Here is an 18,608-nt window from a genome sequence, read left to right as displayed (position 1 = left end):
TTTTCCACTTTATTCAGTTCTTATCCTCTGCCTCTCCTTCCTTTTTTTTGGTTCATTGTCTTTTTTTTTTCTTTTTTCTTTATTTTATTTTATTGTTTTTGAGACAAGAGTCTCAAGCTGTCACCCTAGGTAGAGTGCTATGTGCTCACAGCAATCTCAAATTCTTGGGCTTAAGAGATTCTCTTGCCTCAGCTTCCCAAGTAGCTGGGACTGTAGGCACCTGCCACAATGCCCCGCTATTTTTTATTTTTTATTTTTTGGTGCAGTTGTCATTGTTCTTTAGCTGGCTCAGGCCAGGTTTGAACCTGCCAGCCTTGGTGTATGTGGTTGGCACCCTACCCACCGAGCACTGGGCACTGCCATTGTCTTTGTTTTTGTTTATTCTTCATTCTAGGTACTTTATAATCCAGTGAGGGCTTTGTAACGCGAGTGTTCTGATTCAGACAGATGAGAGAGAAACTCAGGCATGGAGGGGAGGTGCACCATGCTTTATTCAGGTCAGAGGTGTCTGGTGAGCAGGCCTGGGAGGTTCACCCTATCCAGCTCCTGGTGGCCAAGGACCTGATTACACAGAAACTCTACATTCTGTGATCCACAATTCACATACACAGAAGGTCTTGTACACCTTTATACCCAGGGGACAATAATGGCAACATGCCAAGCAGAACAAACAACTTTTATCTTATCCCATACCCAAGGCAATGGGTGGGAAAGCCCAAACCACTTTTGTCTGTCCCTATAGGCCTAGATTATAAACACTGCCTTTCTTTTATGCTAAGACTCAAAAATTAGCTAATTAATGTTGAATTGTGGTAGTTTAGTATTTTTAATAACTTTGCTTTAAATGTACTAAAATATTAATGTTAATACTGGTAGTTTTTCTCTCTAAGTTGGTTATTTAGTGTCTTAAATTATGATTGTATGTTAGATGAATTGCATAGAAGCTACTAAATTATTTACTTTTCTAATGCCTTCTTTTGAAGTTATACTTACTTTATTACTTTTAAAATTTTTGGTATTAGATGTCAAGGCAACAGGAGCAGCCAGGGCAAGAAATAGCACCTGATGCAGTTAATGGACAACGGAGGGATTCCAGATCTGCTGTGTTTCGTATTCCTGAGTTCAAGTGGTCTCAAATGCATCAGCGTTTGCTCACTGATTTATTATTTTCAATAGAAACAGATATACAGATGTGGAGAAGGTTTGTTCATATGTTTATTATAGAAGATAATAAACCTAGTCTTTGTAGTCAAAGAAGTTTATGTAAATATTTTGTAATTTCAGACATTTGGTTAAAAAGTAGAATATAGATTATTCTAAGGGATAGTTTTACTGTATTAGCTATCATTCTCCATTTTAAGACTAGAATTCCTGTCTAGATTACAAAATTTTGAGATTTGACTTGTAACAAATTTGCTGAAGATTTCATGTAGACTATTTTATACCATGGAATTCACCAGAAGGTAGATCTGCCATGTGGGTTTTTTATTAGGTGTGCTAAAAAATAATTGGGATAAGTATAACATTGTTCTGTCTCTGCTATATTTTTAGCATTAAAAATCTACATATGTCAGATTATCCTTCATTGTGTAATTTATAAATTTAAAAGTGCCTAATTCATTTATTTTTATTTGTATATGACTCTTGTTCTGCTTAGAAGCATTTTATGGGATACATAAGAAAGTGTTAGTAGAAAATTTATTTTCATTGGCATATTACCATCATTTACCTCCTAGTTTTTTGCCTCATGACTTCTGAATTTTGTTCTCAGTAAAGGATAATTTTCTTTAACTTTTTATATCAAGTGTAAAATGTATAGCATTTGTGTTTCATCACTGAAGGAGGGCATGGATAGTAACTGCTGACATGGAATGGTCTGTTCAGGAAGTATACATACCTAATATGCCTCCTGCATCATTATCTTTCTTCAGTTTTCAAAATGAACCAAAAGCACATTCTTATCCTCCCACTTCTCAAGTAGGAAAACTGTGATTTCCTTTCTTCAGCTTTATCAGTAAATATCATTTATCTTTGGACAGCCATTCAACAAAGACAGTTATGGACTTCGTGAATAGCAGTGATAATGTCATCTTTGTACACAACACAATTCATCTCATCTCTCAAGTGATGGACAATATGGTCATGGCTTGTGGGGGTATACTGCCATTGCTTTCAGCTGCTACATCGGCTACAGTAAGGACTTAATTACTATATAAAATTGGTGTGAAAACCTGAGTGTTGTACATCCTTTTGACTAAAACTTGAATGTGATGGTTACTATGCATCATAGGTGCTGTAAATCAAAACCAGCGGGATCTTTTACAATTACTTGAAAGGACCTTAGACTCTGTTCCAGGAGTGAAAGGACTTAAAAAAAATGTTGATTACTTAGGGATGAGTCAGTTAATAAAGAATATGGTAGATAGTGTTTCATCTGTATGTTACCATTGACCTATTTTTTTTTTTTTTTTTGATAAAATGAGGAAATTACTCTGTTGTACTGGATTTCTGAAAGCTGGACTTCTTATAAAATTTAGAAATTTGGGGAATATCTGGTAGAATTTAATTTTTCTCAGAATATAGATGTGTCAAACTTTATTTCTTACAGCATGAGCTGGAGAATATTGAACCTACTCAAGGCCTTTCAATTGAAGCCTCTGTGACATTTTTGCAAAGGCTAATTAGCCTTGTGGATGTGCTTATATTTGCAAGTTCTCTTGGCTTTACTGAAATTGAAGCTGAAAAAAATATGTCATCTGGAGGAATTTTGCGGCAGTGTCTCAGACTGGGTGAGCTATTAAAATCCAATAGTTAGAAATTTACTTTAAAGTTTTTAGTAATTCAGAGATTAAATTGAAAATAATCTTTCTTCTCTTGGCAAGAAAATAGGTGCTAGCTGATTTGTCATATGGTTACTTTTAAGTGTATTATTCATAGTAGTAGCCAAGTTGGATGGGGGAGAAGGACTTTTTTTATGGCTTTATTGTTCTATTTCTTGTTCTTTTTTAAAAGTTCATATGAATGTGAAGGTACAGACAATCAGGTTACAATGTTTGCATTTGTTAGGTAGAGTCTGTATTGTAGTGTGTCCCACGAGGACATATATTATTTTTGTTTTTTTTTGGGAGAGGCGGGGAATAGATTTTCACTTGGTCACCCTCGGTAGAGTGCCGTGGGATCTTAGCTCACAGCACCTCAAACTCTTGGGTTCAAGTGATTCTCTTGCCTCAGCCTCCCACGTAGCTGAGACTACAGGCACCCACCACAATGCCTGGCTATTTTTTAGAGATGGGGTCTTACTCTGGCTCAGTTCGATCTTGAACCTGTGAGTTTAGGCAATTCACTCACCTTGGCCTCCCAAGTGCTGGGATTATAGGCATGAGCCACCATGCCCGGCCTCGGACATATTTTGAAAAAGGTGATTCTGGTCATGCTGTCCCCAACTCTTCTCAATCTCTTTTTACTCTAAAGTAATACTTCTGAAATTTCAGTATTTCTCAATCACTTGAAGATCTTGTTAAATGCAGATTAGATCATACAGGTCTAGGATGTAAGTTTGTCTGCCAATGCCTAGGTGATGTTAATGCTGCTCCTTGAATAATACAATTTGGATAATATACACTTGAATAATACAATTCTAAGTTGGCATCACTCAAGTACTGTCTTTATTCACATAAGCTTTGGTAATTTGCTAAAGCAGTTAATAAAATCATTAAATCTCTGTTCTTTTCATGCAAGAACAGAATCTCCTGTAAAACTACATGAAATCATTTTTTTAATGTTAACTAGACTTCTTTAGGGAAGCAAAAATTTTTTTTCTTCAAACAAGGTTCCCTACATGTATTTCTAAATTACATATAGGGAATTCGCTTATTAAATAAAGAGAAGATGGTGAGAAGAGGCAACCCAAGAAATGGAAGCAAACTGTTAGAAACTATGGCTATATGAAAAATGAAGCATCTGCGGGGCGAGTGCGGTAGCTCACGCCTGTAATCCTAGCACTTGGGAAGCTGAGGCAGGTGGATTGCCTGAGCTCACAGGTTCAAGACCAGCCTTAGCCAGAATGAGACCTTGTCTCTAAGAATTGCTGGGCATGTGCCTATAGTCCCAGCACCTTGGGAGGCTAAGGCAAGGGAATTGCTTAAGCCCAGGAGTTTGAGGTTGCTGTGAGCTATGATGCCATAGCACTCTACCGAGTGCAAGAAAGTGAGACTCTGTCTCAAAATTAAAAATACATAAATAAAGCACCTGTGAAAATATAACATCAAAAAGTAGAACATCTATTCTAATGGTGAAATATGGTTAATTCCTTTTAATCAGACTCTAAAGCAGTGGTTCTCAACCAGGAACTGCATTAAACGGCTGTGGCATTAGGAAGGTTGAGAATCACTGCTCTGAAGTATAGACCATAGGCTATAATGCCTCCCTAGATCTTAACCAGGCCATAGCAAGGAATGTATCAGACAACAAACACTAGGTGATAAAATCTATGGACATTTTAGGAGTTTGCTGAAGGTAATCTGTTTTGAATGGTATCTTGGTATCTTATGTAAATCATACTGTGTAAGATGGTTTTTATCAGTTCTATAATCTTAAGTGTAATTATCTTTTCTTTCTTAATCTTTTTCTTAAACTATAGTCTGTGCGGTAGCAGTAAGGAATTGCTTAGAGTGTCAGCAGCATTCACAACTGAAAAATAGGGGAGATAAAGGATCGAAAACAATGCAAAGCCTTATTCCCTTGGGGAAATCTGCAGCAAAGGTAAGTGTGCAGTATAATATTTTTAAGAAGCATCCTTTTTACAATTTATATCTTAAATTAATTTGCTCATTTTGACATAAAGTTAAATAAATCTGACAGATCGTAAAATAGTTATTTTAGACTGTGGACATAACATTCAAATATTTGTGTTTAAATACCTAGTGAAGATTTGTTTATACTTTATCTTGTCCACTTTTTCAAATGTTTACTTTTCTTGTTTCTGTGGTAGCTTTTCCTTCAAATATGTCAGTTTTTTCTGCATAATTCTCATTTTCACCCACTTCCCCCCTCTAAAGTAGACATACATACAGGAACAAAGTATGAAAAGGAATATTACAGCTTTGCTTTCTGTTTTATTTTAAAAAAAAGTCCGTGTAGTATGTGTGTGTGTATACTTGTATACATATGTTTTTTATCTCAACTAGAGTCCAGTGGACATTGTGACTGGTGGTATATCTCCAATAAGAGACCTTGACCGGCTTCTACAAGACATGGATATTAATCGGCTTAGGGCTGTTGTTTTCAGAGACATAGTAAGTTATAATATTTCTTTTACACACTTTCTTAGTTGATGTATATTTTATCTTGAGCCCAAGTATTGAGAGTACAAACTCTGTGATATAAAATAGTACAGTAGTGATAGGGAGGTCCAGAAACCAGTTATTTTGACAATGATTTTAGAATCTTCAAATATTATAAAGGATTGCCTGTATAATGGAAGCTAATAGATCAGAGTAATGACTTTAAGAAGAATAATGCATTATTACATAGTGAGCACTGTGCTTTCTATGTTCTCATTACTCCAACATTCAGCTGTGCTATTTTGTATAATAATTACCCTTTTATAGATGAAGAATCTGAGGCACATAAAGCTTGAGTAATTTGTCCAAGCTAATGTTGCTAGTAAAGATAGTCAGGATTCAAATCCAGCAGTCTTAACTCTAGATTCCATGCTCAGATGTAATGAAATGTTCAACTTCTGAATGACACATTATTTTACTGCATGTGGATATTTTTCCTCAAAAGTATAATAATGTGATAAAAAGGTATACAATGAAATATTGCTTTCAATGTGGTCTTTTTAATTTTTTAAAGATGAGAAACAATTTTGTTTTAGCTGATTTTGATGTAGAACATGACAGATTTTCATGTAGAATTTTGAAGTCATGTAGAAAGTATAAGGATGCAAATAAAAATCATTTGTGATTTCATTTAGTAGATTTTGGGGTATTATTAATAAGTACTTGTTGAACACTTACTGTGTATTTAGTATTGTATGTTCTAATATATATTAGATATTTTTTTATAACCATATAACCTCAAGTTTTCTTTGTCCTTTGTCTTTCTCTAGTAGTTTCTCTTGAGTTCTTTTTTTTTTGGTTGTTGAGGCAGTCTCACTTCGTCACCCTTGGTAGAGTGCCATGGCATTATAGCTCACAGCAAACTCCTGAGCTTAAGCAGTTCTCTTGCCTCCGTCTCCCAAGTAGCTGGGAGTACAGGTGCCCACCACAGTGAGGTCTTGCTCTGGTTCATGCTGGTCTCAAACCTGTAAGCTCAGGCAGTCCACCTGCCTCGGCCTCCCAAGTTCTGGGATTATAGGTGTGAACCACTGTGCTCGGCCCCTCTCTTGAGTTCTTGACTAGGTTTTTGTATATGTATACAATTTGCAGTATTAGCACTACTTAATATTTGTTGAATACTTAACTGTGTATTAAGACTAACACTAGATGTATGTATTATCACAATAATCCTATGAGAAGACAGCAATATTTGGTTAAATAGTATGTTTAAGATCATACAATGGTTTTATGTGGAAGTTGTATAAGTGAGTTCAGGACCTAGAAAATTTGATTCTTGAATTTTTGGGGGTTGGGGGTGGGGAAGGGTCACATTCTGTTACTTGGGGCTAGGAGGCTATCGTGTTATCATAGCTTACTGCAACTGCAAACTTACGGGCTCAAGCAGTCCTTTTGTCTTAGCCTTTGGAGTAGCTGGGAACTATAGAGGTGTGCTACCACACTGAGCTATGTTTTTGTAGAGATGAGTTTTTGCTTGTGCTCTGGCTGTGATTTTTGAAATTTTGATTTAACCACAAGGCTGTACTGCTTCCCTAAGTCTCAGTTCTTTAATACCTGTTCTTATTCTTTTAATTAAGAAACTCATCAACTTTTTCCTGCCCAGAACCGTTTGACTGTGGTACATTTTGGGATTAAACGTTGCTGTTTTCTTCTCTCCTCATTTTCTTTCTTTGGGCAGATTCTGAGCCCATTGTCCTATAACTTTGTAATTCTTGGAGTGACCTTTGAAAATCTAGAATATATGATGTTACTGTTTTGCTTTCAAAATTCTTTAGTAGCTTCCTGTGGTACTTAAAATAAAATCCAAACTTCTTACACTACCTCCATATGATTTAGCTTTTGCAGAGGTTCTCAACCAGTTACTATGTCATAATATCTGGAAACAGAATATCTTTTTTGCCTACCATATAATTACTGAGAGTAATAAATAATTTTGAATATTTTATGTTTATAGAAGTTATACATTCACCTTATTGGAGTCTTAGGAAAAAGAAAACTCTATTCTAACCACCTCCCTGAGAGTAGCCTCTTCTAGCATAAGCAACCTTTGTTGAAAAGAAAATGGCCTAAGATTGAAGGTATAAAGAAATTAATACCCTGAGGTTAAGAGCCAAGGTTTCTAATTAATCAGAGTTCAGATTTACTTTTTTACTCCTAGGTAAATTACTACTCTAAGCCTAATCTTGTTCAAATTTGTTAATGAATATATATAAAGTATACATAGTATAATGTTTGTGATGTAGAATAAGTATTCAGTGTTTAATGAATGACAGCTATAATTGAAAATATGTCTGTTTCAGAAGTTAGTATTTAAATATAATGATACATGGGATTTTCTTTTTTATTTGAGACAGAGTCTCACTTTTTGCTTTTGGTAGAGTCCTGTAGCATCATAGCTCACAACAACCTCAAATTCTTGGGCTCTAGTGACTCTCTTGCTTCAGCCTCCCAAGTAGCTGGGACTACAGGTGCCTACCACAATGCCCGACTATTTTTAGAGACGAGGTCTTACTTTGGCTCAGGTTGGTCTTGAACCTGTGAGCTCAGGCAGTCCACCAGCCTCGGTTTCCCAAAGTGCTAGGATTACAGGCATGACACTGCACCAGGTTGCCTGGCTATTTGTAGAGATGAGGCCTCACTCTTGCTCAGGCTGGTCTTTTAACTCCTGAACTCATCAATCCCCCCTGCTTTGGCCTCTTAGAGTGCTTGAATTACAGGCATGAACCACCACGCCCAGCCAAGATATTTTTTATTTGGAGTCAGAAGTCAGGGATTATAGTATAGACTTCATATAGTAGTTAATAAACATTAAACATATTTAATGGGCTAGTAAGGATTTAGGTAGGTAAAGTAATTTGTAAGATGAAGAAGTTAAGGCCAAATAGTTATTTGGCTACATTTTTAATATTATTAACAGCAGTTATAATATATGGTAGAATTGTGTGGCAGAAGAACATGGGTATGTCTAGAGAATAGAATGGTTTATAAAAAGGAAAAACTGTACATTTATCTTTCCAACAAAACTGAGACAGTGTTACACATGAACCTACAAGATACCATAGGTTTTGTTAGGTTATAAATATGTTTCAGAATTCCATTAAGTGGATGTGTTTAGGTAAAGCAGATACTGTCCTGTTTCATAAAACTGATCGTGTCTGAAACTTTTGACACTACTTACTAGCTTTTATTCTCATTTGCACCATTAATTTCCATTTGTAAGACCAGTACTCCAACCACTGGGCATTTTTCATTAGTTCTCATGTACTGGCATAGCTCATTTTATTGTTGCTCATCATAGATATTGCATTTTTCACAAATTGATAGTTCATGGCAACTCTGTATCAAGCAAGTCTGTCAGAGCCATTTATCTTATAGTATATGCTCACTTCATGTCTGTATGTTGCATTTTAGTAATTCTTGCAATATTTCAAACTTTTCCATTGTTATTATATCTGTTATGATGATTTGTAGTCAGTAATTTTGATGTTACTATTGTAATTGTTTGGGGATCCCTGAACCACACCCATATAAAGACAGCAAACTTTTATGCGTTCTGACTGCTCTACCACTTGTGTTTCCTCCTCTCTCATCCTCTCCTTGGGCCTCTCTGTTTCCTTAGTTACAGCAGTATTGAAATTAGGCCAACTAACAATTCTACAGTGGCCTCAAGTGAAAGGAAGAGTCACACATCTCTCACTTTAAATCAAAAGCTAGAAATGATTAAGGTTAGTGAGGAAGACATGTTGAAAGCCTAGATAGGTCAAAAGCTAGGCCTGTTGTGCTAAACACTTAGCTGAGTTGTGGATGCATAGAAAAGTTCTTGTAGGAAATTAAAAGTGCTATTCCAGTTGACATGTAAGTGACAAGAAAGTGAAACAGTCTTAATGCTGATAATGTAGAAAGTTTTAGTGGTCTGAAGAAGATCAAATCAGCCATAATGTTCACTTAACCCAAAACCTAATCCCAGAGCAAGACCCTAATTCTTTTCAATTCTATAAAGGTCAGGAGACTGCAGAAGAAAAGTTTGAAAGTAGCTAGGTTGGTTCAGCCAACAGTATGAAGGCAAGACCTTCTACCAGGAAAAATATGATTCACCAAAAGCTCAGATAATTGTTAGCATTTTTAGCAATAAAGTCTCCTTAAAGCTAAAGTATGTTAATTTTTTAAATACATAATGGTATTGCACAATTAACAGACTACAGTGTAGGGTGAATATAACTTTTGTTTGCATTGGGAAACCACAAATTTACATGAGTTGCTGTCTTGTAGCGATCTAGCACTGAATCCACAATATCTCTGAAGTATGTATATGTTACTTGCTAGACAACAAAGTTCTTGGTTTTCTTATTTTAAACTTTATTTTCTAGTTGAGGTGTTGTTAGTTTTTAGGATTTGATTTACAAATTTGAGTTTTTTCTTTAAATAAGTTCAAACCTATTTTGAAAACTACTAGAATGGTAATATGTGTAGGATCCCTTTGAAGATGGAGAATTTGACTAGATTAAGAGATTATTGACATAGAAATTTGTAAGTGACCTGTAGAGCTAGTTATAGAATCTGAGCACCTTCAAGGGGTCAGTCTGGTTTGTCTTTTTCTTTCTGGCAAGCACTGTATTTTCAATCCTGGACATTATTAAAAATACTTCAAATAATTCCTTTGGAAATCTAGTTTTGTATTTGATAGATACAATTTTTTTCTCCTGGATATTTGTCTTTTAGCATAATTGTCATTGTGCTAGTGGAGTTTACATATTTTAATTTTATATGTAAATATAAATGTGATACTTTACATATTTTAATTTTATGCCTAGAAGTAATAATAGTTCTCATATAGTTATAATTACTATTTATGTGATTACTTTTATAACATATACTAAGACATATCTGTTTATATTGTATTACTTTTAAAAAGTGAGCTAGATTATTTCTTTCTGTGTTTTTTAAGCATTAAACCTCACATGTAAAAGTAATTCTTCCAAGAGTCTTTGCCTAATTTTCGCTCGTGACTTTATTAATAAATTTATTAATTTATGTAAATAATATATTTTTATGTATATATTGAAAGATTTGTGAATATCTTTTATACTTAAATATTGTGATATAAAAGAAAATAATATTATATTATTGAATGATGATCAACTACTTTTATTTTTTCCCAGGAGGATAGCAAGCAAGCTCAATTCTTAGCCTTGGCAGTTGTATACTTTATCTCCGTTCTTATGGTCTCCAAGTACAGAGATATTTTGGAACCTCAAAATGAGCGGCATAGCCAGTCATTGAAGGAAACTGGCAGTGAAAATGGGAATATATCACTCCCTGGTAAGTATACCTGTAAAATGTAACCTACTTGTGATAGTTAAAATACTGATTCTGGAATTTAAATCCATTTATGTTTATATAAAGCAAGAGCATATATTTGTTTTTATTAATAAGTAAATATATTGTTTTAAATATCATGAATTAATTGCGATTGGGAGGTGATTTTTGTTTTTAAATGAAGCTTTTAATTTAAAGATAATCCAAAAGTCAATATCCTTTACAAATAAAAAGTTGAAAATTTTTATTGACTTCGGTATTTGTTGTGAAGGATAACTGACTCATATTCTCTTATGAGAAGTAGACATATGAACAAATAACTAATAGCTGGAGTTTTAAAAATTGTTATAAGGCTCGGCGCCCATTGCTTAGTGGTTAGGGCTCTGGCCACATACACCTGGGCTGGTGGGTTCAAACCTGGCCGGGCTTGCTAAACAACGATGACAACTGCAATAACAACAAAAGGGGAAAAAAAACAAAACAGTAGGGTGTTGTGGTGGGCTCCTGTAGTCCCAGCTACTTGGGAGGTGGAGGCAAGAGAATCACTTACACCCAAGTGTTGGAGGTTGCTGTGAGCTGTGATGCTATAGCATTCTACCAAGGGTGATATAGTGAGACTCTGTCTCAAAAAAAAAGAAAAAAATTGATATGAGTTATAGAAGTATAGTTAACTACTGCAGTTGTAGAAGTAGCTACTTCTCAAAAGAGGCCATTTAATTATTTAATAAATCTTCCTTCTTTCAGTACCTGGTAAGTATTTGGGAATATTCATGAAAAAAAAAAACAGAAGAAAAAGTTTGCCCTCATGAATTTTATATTTTAGTAGGAGAAGATAGAAAATAAGTACGTGTCATAAAAGTACTGAAGAAAAAGAAAAAAACTGAATGGGGGCAAGGAAAGCCAATGTTTTAGCTATGAATTGCTGTGTAATACATTACCCTGAAGTTTAGTAGCTTAAGTCCATCACTATTTTAATCTCATTTTCGTGATTCTGTGAGTTAGATTTGGACAGTCAGGATGGTTCCATTCGTGTTTCACATGATGTTTCTTGGGGCTGTGAAGTCTAAGAAGGCTTCTCCACACATTTATCTAGTGCCTAAGGACTTTGACACTAGCTTTTAACTGTTTTCTTTCATTAGTTTGGAGATCCTGTCTGTCTCCATATGGTCTTTCCACATGTTTTCTCCATGTAGGCAGATCAGAAATCAGCCAGCTTCTCATAGAGATGTTCAGGAATTCTGGGAATGTAAAAGCTGCCACACCTCCTTCAAAGGTGCCCAGTACTGGTCCAGTGTTACTTCTGTGTTAAATGTTACGTTAAAGAGAAAAAAAGATGTGGGTTATGATTACAAGGTGCCCTGGGATAAACTAAAGATTAAACAGATCTTTAGGGAACTATAAAGAGATAAGAAACGCAGTTTTCAATATATTGAGTGTGAGCTGTCTTTTAGACCTATAAGAGAAGGTATTGGCTAACAGTTTTATATATATATATATACAGTCTAATTTTTTTCTTTTCTTTTTTTTTTTGGAGACAGAGTCTCATTCTGTTGCCCTGGTTAGAGAGCCTAGCCCTGCCTATCTCACATTATCCTCAAACTCTTGGGCTTAAGTGATCCTCATCCTCCTAAGTAGCTGGGACTACAGGCACCTACCATAGTGCCCAGCTAGTTTTTATCTTTTCCCTCCCCTCTTCTCTCCCCCCTTTCCCTCCCTCCCTCCCTCCCTTCCTTCACTCTCTTTTCTCTCTCTCTCTTTCTCTCTCTCTTTCTTTTTTTTTTTTTTCTCGGAGTCTCATTCTGTTGCCCTTGGTAGAGTGCCATGGGGTCATAGCTCACAGCAACCTCAAACTCTTGGGCTTGAGCAATCCTCTTGCCTCAGTCTTCTGAGTAGCTAGGACTACAGGTGTGTACCACCCAGTCTGGCTAGTTTATTATTATTTTTTTTAATTTCTATTTTTAGTAGAGACAGGGTTTCACTCTTGCTCAGGCTGATCTTGAACTCCTGAGCTTAAGCAATCCATCCACTTTGGCCTCCCAGAGTGCTAGGATTACAATTGTGAACCACTGTGATTGGCCTAGTTTTTCTAGTAGAAATGAGTCTCCCTCTTGCTTAGGCTGGTCTGGAACTTGGGAGCTCAAGTCATCCTCCTGCCTTGGTCTTCCAGAGTACTAGGATTACAGGTCTGAGACACCTTGCCCGTCAGTCTGACTTTTTTTGGACATGGGTATGTATTTAAAACTTGGAGAGTAGTTGAGCTCACTAAGGGAATAGAGAAGGAATGAGGACCAAGAATTAAATCCCTTAAGAAATCAGAGAGATAAAGAAATGAAGGATGTTAAGATAGGAGAGGGAAACCAAAAGATCATGGTGTACTGCAAGCCATATGTGGAAAGCATTGTCTAGTTGGAGGGGGCATAATCAGCTGTTGCTATTATGTGAAGTACTATTAGGGTTGAGAACTGACCGTACTACTCAGCAAAATATAGGTTTTTAGTCACCTTGTTAAGAACATTTTTGTTGGAATGAGTTGAAACCTGATTGGAGATGGTGATGGGATATTCTTTGTTGTACTGAATTTTAAGGATCATTTAATGATGCATATTGGACGGGTAACAAGTTTTCCATCTTCAGTAGACATGCTTAAGATGAAGGGTTTTACTTTTTTTTAAAGATTTTTGAATTTTTTCTCATAGGGTAAGGGCTTCCAACCTTGTGTTGCTACTTATTGGTATGTCATGATCAGTTTGGAGGATTTTTTTGTAAATATTTTATTAATTATTTTGTTATATTGTCTATTTTGATAATAGGTGTATTCACTCAGTTCATTTTCCAGATTAATTAATTTTTGCTTTTTAGAACATTATGTGTTTTATAATTTAACATAGTAAGTAGTCATCAATTAGGACTGAATATATCTTTTTAAAATTCTAAATTTTTTTTGTTCATTTCTTCTGTTCCTGGGTACAATGTAGAAAACACACCAGCTGAATTCAGCCCTTTACCTTCAGTATCAGTGGAAGAATCTGAAAGTACATCATCTGCTCGAAGGAGGGACTCAGGCATTGGGGACGAAACAGCTACTGCTTTAGGAAGTAATATGGATGTAACTCTTCAGACAGTACCTGCTAGTGTCAGTGCAGGCCCTGATGCAATCAGTGAGGTGCTGTGCACTCTTTCTTTAGAAGTCAATAAAGCTCAGGAAACCCAAAGTGATGGAGGAAATGAATTGGATCCTAAAGCTACACCATCAGTTTCAGTTTCAAAAAATGTCAACGTTAAAGATATTCTTCGAAGCTTGGTCAACATACCAGCAGATGGAGTCACAGTGGATCCTGCCCTTCTGCCACCAGCCTGCCTTGGAGCTCTTGGTGATCTATCTGTTGAGCCGCCTGTGCAGTTCAGATCTTTTGACAGGTACTGTAAATGGGTTTTTGTTGTGTTAGGCTTATACTTGGACACTTGAACAGTGTATGGGTTCAGAGTGCTGACCCCTCCACCCAGCTGAAGAAGGATGTCTAACTTTTCACTGCCTCCCAAATTAATTATTAATAACTTATGTTGACCAGAAGTGACCCATAACAAACAGTTGTGACGGGAGCCTATAGTCTCAGCTACGTGGGAGGCTGAGGCAGGAGAAACACTTGAGCCCAAGAGTTTGAGATTGCTGTGAGCGGTGATGTCATGGTACTTGACCAAGGGCAACAAAGTGAGTCTCTGTCTCAAAAAAACAAAAACAAACAAACAAAAAAGCCTGTTCAAGCAGGTCCTTTCTCCTAAATGAAGATATCTTCTTAGTAGCATCTGGGAACTCATCTGCTACCCGTTGGTCTGCAGAAGCTGCTTCTGTTACTTTGATATTTTTAAAGCCACACCTCTTCTAAAACTATCAAACCATAATTTGCTTTTGTTAAATTCTCTAGGTTTAAGATCCTTCATTTTCTTTTTGCTTTAAGTTGTCATATGATGACTTTTCTTTTTCAAGAATTATATTGGAGACTTTAGATATGCTTTTCTTATAGCAATCCTATTCACGTGTAAAGGATGCATTTTTAATAAGAGGTAAAGGTATTTTACAAAATGTGTGAGGTTTTTGTGCCCACTAGTGTTGCTAAAGTGACAAATTCATAAATTTTCTTTTCTTTTTTTACAATGAATCTTGCACTGGGATTCATGTATTTTGAAATGGTGGGTAACTATGGTTGCCAACCTTAATCAGTGGTATCTATCAAGAAATTCAACTTTTCTTGTAATGTCATTTCTTATCTCTGCTTCTTGGGAGCACATATATTATCACTTGTGGTACTTCACATTGGTCCTGTGGTACTTTTATGGCTTACTTTATAGTATTGTACTAAATATGAAGAAAAATGTTTAAGGACTGGGAGAGATTGCTTTTTATTGCCATATGCAATTTTACTGGAGAGACAAACTGTTCATGTTGCGATGACCGGTCACACAACATTTTAAGTGGATACTGGCAACAGTTGATCTCACTACAATAGCAACAAGAGGTGGTTGTGATTTATTTTTTTACAATTTTTTAAATATAGAACACATAATCTTTTATTTAAATAATTCCAGAAGATCAAGGCCCTAAAACTTTATTGAACAATTCATTTCAATATATCTTTTTTTTTTTTGCAGTTTTTGGCCAGGCTTGGGCTTGAACCTGCCACCTCCGGCATATGGGGCCGGCGCCTTACTCCTTTGAGCCACAGGTGCCGCCCTCATTTCAATATATCTGACCTAGTTTTTTTATTTTTTTAATTTTATTTATTTATTTTTTTATTGTTAAATCATAGCTGTATACATTTGTGCAATCAAGGGGTACAATGTGCTGGTTTCATAGACAATCTGAAATATTCTCATCAAACTGTTCAACGTAGCCTTCATGGCATTTTCTTAGTTATTGTATGTGGACATTTGTATTCTGCATTTAGTAGGTTTCGCCTGTACCCAGTATAAGATGCACCATAGGTGTGGCCCCACCCATTACCCTCTACCCTAATCTCCTCCCTCCCTTGGCCCTTTCCCCATATTTTTGTGCTATAGTTGGGTTATAGCCTTCATATGAAAGCTATAATTTAGCTTCATAGTAGGGCTAAATACATTGGATAATTTTACTTCCATTCTTGAGATACTTTGCTAAGAAGAATATGTTCCAGCTCCATCCATGTAAACATGAAAGAGGTAAAGTCTCCATCTTTCTTTAAGGCTGCATAATATTCCATGGTATACATGTACCACAATTTGCCAGTCCATTCGTGGGTCGGTGGGCGCTTGGACTTCTTCCATGACTTAGCAATTATGAATTGGGCTGCAATAAACATTCTGGTACAGATGTCTTTGTTATATTGTGATTTTTGGTCTTCTAGGTATATAACTAGTAAAGGAATTATAGGATCGAATGGCAGGTCTATTTTTAGATCTCTATGTATTCTCCAAACATCCCTCCAAAAGGAACGTATTAGTGTGCATTCCCACCAGCAGTGTAGAAGTGTGCCCTTTTCTCCACATCCACGCCAACATCTCTGGTTTTGGGATTTTGGTATGTGGGCTACTCTTACTGGCGTTAGGTGATAATCTCAAAGTAGTTTTGATTTGCATTTCTCTGATGATTAAGGATGATGAGCTTTTTTTTCATGTGTCTGTAGATTGTGCCTCTGTCTTCCTTAGAGAAGTTTCACTTCAAGTCCTTTGCCCACCCTGACATGGGATCACTTGTTCTTTTCTTGCTAATACGTTTGAGTTCTCTGTGGATTCTGGTTATTAAACCTTTATTGGAGGTATAACCTGCAAATATTTTCTCCCATTCTGAGGGCTGTCTGCATGCTTTACTTACTATGTTCTTGGCTGTGCAGAAGCTTTTTAGTTTGACCAGGTCCCAGTAATGTATTTTTGATTCTGCTTCAATTGCCTGGGGAGTCCTCCTCATAAAATATTCACCCAGGCTGATTCCTTCAATAGTTTTTCCTTGATTTTCTTCAAGTATTTTTATAGTTTCATGTCTTAAGTTTAAATCTTTTATCCAGTGAGAGTCTTAGTTAATGGTGAAAGGTGTGGGTCCAGTTTCAGTCTTCTATAGGTTGCCAGCCAGTTTGTTAAATAGGGAACCTATTTAACAAACTGCACCCAGCACCCAGCACCATTTGTTAAATAGGGAATCTTTTCCCCACTGAATGTTTTTAATTGGCTTGTCAAAGATCAAATAATGGTAAGTAGCTGGATCCATCTCTTGGTTCTCTATTCTGTTCCAGACATCTACTTCTCTGTTTTTGTGCCAGTACCACGCTGTTTTGATCACTATTGATTTATAGTACAGTCTCAGGTCTGGTAGCATGATTCCTCCTGCTTTGTTTTTATTGCTGAGAAATGTTTTGGCTATTCGAGGTTTTTTCTGATTCCCTATAAAACGAAGTATTATTTTTTCAAGATCTTTAAAATATGACAATGGAGCTTTAATAGGAATTGCATTAAAATTATATATTGCTTTGGGTAGTATAGATATTTTAATGATGTTGATTCTTCCCAGCCATGAGCATGGTATGTTTTTCCATATGTTAACATCTTCAGCTGTTTCTTTTCTTAAAGTTTCATAGTTCTCTTCATAGAGATCTTTCACGTCCTTTGTTAAACTCCCAAATATTTCATTTTCTTTGGCACTACTGTGAAAGGAATAGAGTCCTTGACTGTTTTTTCAGCTTGGCTATTGTTGGTATATATAAAGATTACAGATTTATGGGTGTTGATGTTGTAGCCTGAGACATTGCTGTATTCCTTGATCATTTCTAAAAGTTTTGTAGTAGAATCCCTAATGTTTTCCAGATAAACGATCATGTCATCTGCGAAGAGTGAAAGTTTGATCTCTTCTGACCCTATGTGGATACCCTTGATCGCCTTTTCTTCCCTAATTGCAATGGCTAAATCTTCCATTACAATGTTAAAGAGCAATGGAGACAATGGGCAACCTTGCCTGGTGCCTGATCTAAGTGGAGATGATTTCAATTTAACTCCATTCAATACGATATTGGCTGTGGGTTTGCTGTAGATGGCCTCATTTAAGAAATGTCCCTTCTATACTAATTTTCTTAAGTGCTCTGATCATGAAGGGATGCTGGATATTATCAAAAGCTTTTTGGTCCTTATTTGTTAGTTTGTTTATGTGCTGAATTACATTTATGGATTTATGTACATCGAACCAGCCTTGAGACCCTGGGATAAATCCCTTGGTTGTGGTGTATATTTTTTTGATGTGTTGTTGGATTCTGTTTGTTAGGATCTTATTGAGTATTTTAGCATCAATATTCATTATTGATATTGGTCTATAATTTTCTTTTCTTGTTGGGTCTTTCCCTGGTTTGGGGATCAAGGTGATGTTTGCTTTGTAGAATATGTTGGGTAATATTCCTTCTTTTTCTATATTTTGGAAGGGGTTTAGTAATATAGGTACTAGTTCTTCTTTAAAGATTTGGTAGAATTCTGACGTAAAGCCATCTGGTCCTGGGCTTTTCTTTTTAGGGAGATTTTGTATAGTTGATGCTATTTCAGAACTTGATATAGGCCTGTTGAACATTTCCACTTCATTCTGGCTAAGTCTTGGTAGTTGGTGTACTGCCAAGTATTGGTAGATTTTTTTTCAGATTTTCATATTTCTGACAATAAAGTTTCTTGTAATATTCATTAAGGATTTTTTGAATTTCTGAGGGGTCTGTTGTTATTTCATCTTTATCATTTCTGATTGATGAAATTAGAGATTTTACTCTTTTTTTTTTTCCTGGTTAGGTTGGCCAAACTTTTATCTATGTTATTGACTTTTTTAAAAAAATCAACTTTTGGATTTATTGATCTGTTGTATAATTCTTTTGTTTTCAATTTCATTTAATTCTGCTCTGATTTTGGTTATTTCTTTTCTTCTACTGGGTTTGGGGTTGGAATGTACTTCCTTTTCCA

General features: G+C 35.9%; 1 protein-coding gene across 3 annotated transcripts in view; it reads left to right on the top strand.

Moving 5' to 3' along the window:
• The window catches only part of LRBA (LPS responsive beige-like anchor protein), a 791,645-nt gene that overhangs the window by 178,526 nt on the left and 594,511 nt on the right, over window positions 1-18,608 (top strand). For all 3 annotated transcript variants that reach the window (XM_053582486.1, XM_053582498.1, XM_053582475.1), the window contains exons 24-30: window positions 1,023-1,201; window positions 2,040-2,193; window positions 2,609-2,789; window positions 4,640-4,761; window positions 5,187-5,294; window positions 10,499-10,658; window positions 13,631-14,072. In XM_053582486.1, coding sequence (XP_053438461.1) covers window positions 1,023-1,201; window positions 2,040-2,193; window positions 2,609-2,789; window positions 4,640-4,761; window positions 5,187-5,294; window positions 10,499-10,658; window positions 13,631-14,072 — 1,346 coding nt within the window. The remainder of the gene's footprint in view (window positions 1-1,022; window positions 1,202-2,039; window positions 2,194-2,608; window positions 2,790-4,639; window positions 4,762-5,186; window positions 5,295-10,498; window positions 10,659-13,630; window positions 14,073-18,608) is intronic.

The sequence above is a fragment of the Nycticebus coucang genome, chromosome 1 (assembly GCF_027406575.1).
Source record: "Nycticebus coucang isolate mNycCou1 chromosome 1, mNycCou1.pri, whole genome shotgun sequence".
Taxonomy (NCBI): Eukaryota; Metazoa; Chordata; class Mammalia; order Primates; family Lorisidae; genus Nycticebus; species Nycticebus coucang.
The sequence above is the reverse complement of the archived record's forward strand: the minus strand, read 5'-3'. Positions and strand labels throughout refer to the sequence as shown.